Raw genomic sequence first — 4,996 nt, 5'->3', positions numbered from 1 at the left:
AAAAAAAAAAAAAAAAAAGAAAATAAAATAAAATTAGGTGAACTACCTTCCCAATTACTTCAGCCTTATCGTTATACTAGGTCCCTTATCTGAGTCCCTGAATCTATGGAGGTCTCCAAATGAAGATTGGGGCACATAAATCCCAGGTTGTTTTCTACGAATTGGTCATATAAACAAAAAATAAGGGCATGAGATAAAAATTTCTGACAACTGCTTTAAAATTCACCACTACTACTAAAACAGAAAATACTACATGTAATACTCTTTTGCATATTTAATTTGCTTCTTAACAGGAAAAAGAATATGGATAAACAGTAATGTGCAGTGGTGCTAATATAATTTACAAATAAAGTGGTAAAAACAATTCATCACGCTTGAATATTTTATAAATAGCAATAAGAGCTTTCTTACTTTCAGAAGTTCAAAGTAATGTAGACAGTGGTAAACAGGGGCCAGAAGTAGCCTGGGCAAAACATATTGAACAGCTTCTTTGAAACCTTCACCTATTGACTAGAAAAGAAAGTGATTTAATTTTTTTTTAAGGTTTACTTTTTCAGACATTGTACATGTTGATTTAAAAATTACTGTACCTGCAAATAAAGTGCTGCTCCAGGCTTTGATAACTGACTGAGGAAATGATCATGAAAACCAGGTCGTAAAATATCTCGAGCATATGATTCATATGGATCAAATGCCAGTTCCTTCAAAAATAAAGAGGGTAACACATAAATAATCTTTTACCAAGATAAAATACAAATAACCTACCATTATAAACATATAAAGATTAAATTATGTGGATGTCTAGGCCAACACAATTCTATATTTTCCTGAAAGCCCCTAAACAAAAATTCTATTAATTATAATGTTCACAGAATAAATCCAAATAATCTCAAGTATGAGAGTAAATCAGTTCTGATGAGTAACAGGATCCTTATATGTTATGATACCTCTCATAGGTATCATAGGAGATGACAGACTAGTAGAGTATTACCAACAAACGTGGCCATAAGAGTGGGCAGACTTGAGTCAGGAAAACAAGGTTTAACCTGAACAACAAAGAGTACAGATGGCTGTAGGCATCTATCTAATTATAGCTAAAGTGCAAATATTTAGAATAATGATGCCAGACATCTGTTTTTTCAGTTTTTTCTTGGTGGTAGACTTTTGCTTTCATGTTCTGTAAGCCAGAGGCAATCATCTAAATTCTTTGTTATAGTTTCATAAAACAAAGCAGCAATTTAAAACAAAGCAGCATCCAAACTGCCAAAGAATTTTGCTATCACCATTAATATCATCAATTAATAATAAGATAAATTCTAATGACTAGGTCTAAAAGAATAGAATCTACTGGTTTCAATCACTGTTGAGGAAAAAGAGAGAAGGTATCTTGATTTTTAGCAGGAGGAACAGGGCTGCTACTCTTTTTTGTCCTATCCCTTATTCCAGGTATAAAGTTATTATGAAAATGGTGCTTTAGATCAGTGGTTCTCAAACTGTGGGTTGAGACCCCTTTTTAACAATGAAAATACATTGTGGCATCAGGAAGGTTGAGAACTACTGCTTTAGATTCTAGCAGGAGTTCATTCCCATAAAGGGTAAATCTAAAAGAAGAGGACATCTAGTGGAGGAGCACAGTAGAAGGAAGTAAGAGGGAATGAAAGAACGATTATTATGTATTAATCACCCTAATGTTTTTCAGATTGTTAAGATTGAATAGTAGCAACAGCAGACCAGAAAACAGACCTGAGTTCAGCCTCTTAAGAAATGGATTCCTTGAGCTGGATCCTAGTTCATTTCCTAATTTTAACTCCTTCAATTATCTTTTAAACAAACTAAGAGTTTCTATAACATAATACCAGAAATGGCTGTCCACTGTATATTTTACCAAAATGGATAATAACATCAGGAAAGAATCAGGTATGAACAGAGTGGATGGGAAAGATTAAAAATGTGATTAGATGCTTGTATATTGGGTCTCTTCAAACTACTAAAAGTTTTTCTATGCAGCTGACAAGTTTGTCCTCCTCTTTCAGTAAGCCCTAATTAATTATAGAACATTTTAATGACACCTACAGGTAACAGACTTCACACAGTATCGTGGATTAAGAGCGCAGGCTTTGGGGCCATTTCCCAGGTTCCAGTTCTGACTCTACTCATATTAGCTATGTAACCCTCAACAAACTACTTGTTCTCTCAAAGCCTGTTTTCCTCACTGGAAAATGTGGATAATACTTTTCACAGGGTTAAGGAATTAAATATCATATGTGAAGTGCTTATAATAGTGTATGGCACAGAGTAAGCAATGAATAAATAGCAGCAAGGATTATCATTCTAAAATAGCTGAAAAAATACTGAGAGTTAACTAGGAATCTAAACTCTCCTCACATCGCTCTATTCTTGAGGACAAATGTGCAGAGTGGCAAGCACTTCTAAGAACTGAGGTATGAGTTAGATGAGTTTATGATAGGGTCACTGGTTAAAACGTATACAATAAGATTCACAGAAAAATATAAATTGCTAATACACACACTTGACAGAAAAGCACAGAGAACAGCCTAATCTAACTACATCTATCATTTAACTCAAAAAAGTTCAACATTCTATAATACTTGGCTCAGCTTTTTAAAAAAATAGAGGGTGCCAAAAAATGTGTACATATTTTAAGAAAGGAAAAAACTATTCAATTTGTAATATTTGACTCCTGCAATTACAAGAGGTGTTCAACATCTTGTATTCATCTTTTGTTATCAGTACATACTGAATATTACAATAGTAATGCAGTTTTTCCTTGCTTAAAATGTGTATACATTTTGGGGCACCCTCTGGTAGAGATAAGTGATTCCACTAGGCTCTCTTTCACGAGCCTATCTTTCTTGCTAATCCCTGAAAGTAGTCACTATTCTGAATTTGAATCTTAATATGTCCATGTGTTTGGTTTTTTGCTGTTGTTTGGTTTTTTTTCTGAGACAGAGTCTCACTATGTCATCCTTGGTAGAGTGCCATAGTGCACAGTTCATAGCAACCTCAAACTCTTGGACTTAAGCAATTCTTTTGCCTCAACCTCCCAAATAGCTGGGACTATAGGTGCCCGCCACAACGTCCAGCTATTTTTTGGTTATAGTTGTCATTGTTGTCTGGCAGGCCTGGTCTGGATTTGAACCTGCCAGCTCTGGTGTATGTGATGTGGCTGGCACCCTAGCTGCTGAGCGACAGACGCTGAGCCTGTCCTTGTGTTTTTACATCATAATTACGTATGATCAAGAAACAAGGCAATATACTGTTTTGTATGCTTTCATACTTTGTATAAATATATATATTCCTCTGCTAGTTGCTTTTTATATACAAAGTTGTTTTCAAGATTTATCCATTTTGATTCATGTGGTTCCTTCCGATTAATTTATTTTAAAACTGTGTATTTTACTGTATGAATATGTATCTTTTCTTTAATCCATTCTCTACTGATAGGCACTAAAACTGTTTCCTGCTTTTCAAAATTATAAACCATTCTCTAATTAACACTTGGTATACAGGCATACCTTGTCTGATTGTGCTTTACTTTTATTGTACTTCAGAGACAGTCATTCATTACAGATTGAAGGTTTGTGGTAACCCTGCATCGAGCAAGTCTGTTGGCTCCATTTTTCCAACAGTACATGTTCATTTCATTTTCTGTGTCATATTTTGTGGTAGTTCTTGTAATATTTTAAACTTCATTATCATTATGTCTGTTTTGGTGATCTGTGATGTTACTATTGTTTTGGGGCACCACAAACTGTGGCCATACATGACAGTGAACTTTACTGGTAAATGTGTGTGTCCAGACTGCACCATCAACCAGCTGTTCCTCTGTCTCTTCCCCTCCTTGATTACTCCCATTCCCTGATATGTGACAACAATATTAATAGCCCTACAATAGTCTGTAAGTGTTCAAGTAAAGGAAGAGTTGCACATTCTACTTTAAATCAACAACTAGAAATGATTAAGCTTAGTGACGAAGGCAGGTCAAAGCCCAGATGGGCAGAAAGCTGGGACTCTTGATCCAAATAGCTAAGCTGTGAATGTAAAGAAAAAGTTCTTGAAGGAAGTTAAAAGTGCTACTCACTGAACAGACAAATGATAAGGAGGTGAAACAACTTTATTGTTGATTTGAAAAAGTTTCAATGCTCAAACCAGCTACAATATTCCCTTAAGCCAAAAACAGGTCCTGAACAAAGCCCTAACTCTTCAAGTCTATGAAGGCTGAGAGAGGTGAAGAAGTTGCAGAAGAAATTAAGAAGCAAACAGAGTTTGATTTATGAGGTTTAAGGAAAGAAGCTAGCTCTGTAACATAAACCCACAAGATGAAGCAGTAAGGGCTGATATAGAAGCTATGGCAAGTTATGCAGAAGGTCCAGCTAAGATCACTTAAGAAGAACACAGAAGATTTTCAGTGTGGATGAAGCAGTCTTCTATCAGAAAAAGATACCCTCCAGGACAAACATGGCTAGAAATAAGTCAGTGCCTGGCATCAAAGTGTCACAGGGCAGGCTGACTCTCTTGTTGGGAGCTAAGGCAGCTGGTGACTTATAGTTGAAGCCAATACTCATTTACCATTCTGAAAATCTCAGGGCCCTGAAGAATAATGCTAAATCTACTTTGCCTGTGCCCTGCAAATGGAACAGCAAACCCTGGATGATAGCAACACCTGTTTATGGCATGGTTTACTGAATATTCAAAACCCACTGTTGAGACCTACTGTTAAGGAAAATATCCCTTTTAAAATAAGAACATTGGCTTGGTGCCTGTGGCTCAAGTGGCTAAGGCGCCAGCCACATACACCTAAAGTGGCAGGTTCAAATCCAACGTGGGCCTGCCAAACAATAATGACAGCTACAACCAAAAAATAGCCAGGCATTGTGGCGTGCACCTGTGGTCCCAGCTACTTGGGAGGCAGAGGCAGGAGACTCACTTGAGCCCAGGAGTTGGAGGTTGCTGTGAGCTGTGATGCCACAGCACT

The 4,996-nt window shown here is 36.5% G+C and overlaps 1 protein-coding gene across 4 annotated transcripts in view; it reads right to left on the bottom strand.

Moving 5' to 3' along the window:
• SOS1 (SOS Ras/Rac guanine nucleotide exchange factor 1) overlaps positions 1 to 4,996 on the bottom strand; it is a 134,689-nt gene that overhangs the window by 60,975 nt on the left and 68,718 nt on the right. For all 4 annotated transcript variants that reach the window (XM_012808824.2, XM_023516642.1, XM_023516641.1 and 1 more), the window contains 2 exons: positions 591 to 701; positions 412 to 510 (listed from right to left, as the gene is read on the bottom strand). In XM_012808824.2, the coding sequence (XP_012664278.1) occupies positions 412 to 510; positions 591 to 701 (210 nt within the window). The remainder of the gene's footprint in view (positions 1 to 411; positions 511 to 590; positions 702 to 4,996) is intronic.

This window comes from Otolemur garnettii, unplaced genomic scaffold, assembly GCF_000181295.1.
Source record: "Otolemur garnettii isolate 467f Iridium unplaced genomic scaffold, OtoGar3 scaffold00095, whole genome shotgun sequence".
NCBI classification, from domain to species: Eukaryota; Metazoa; Chordata; class Mammalia; order Primates; family Galagidae; genus Otolemur; species Otolemur garnettii.
Note: the sequence above shows the minus strand (reverse complement) of the source record. Positions and strands in the feature narration are given on the sequence as shown.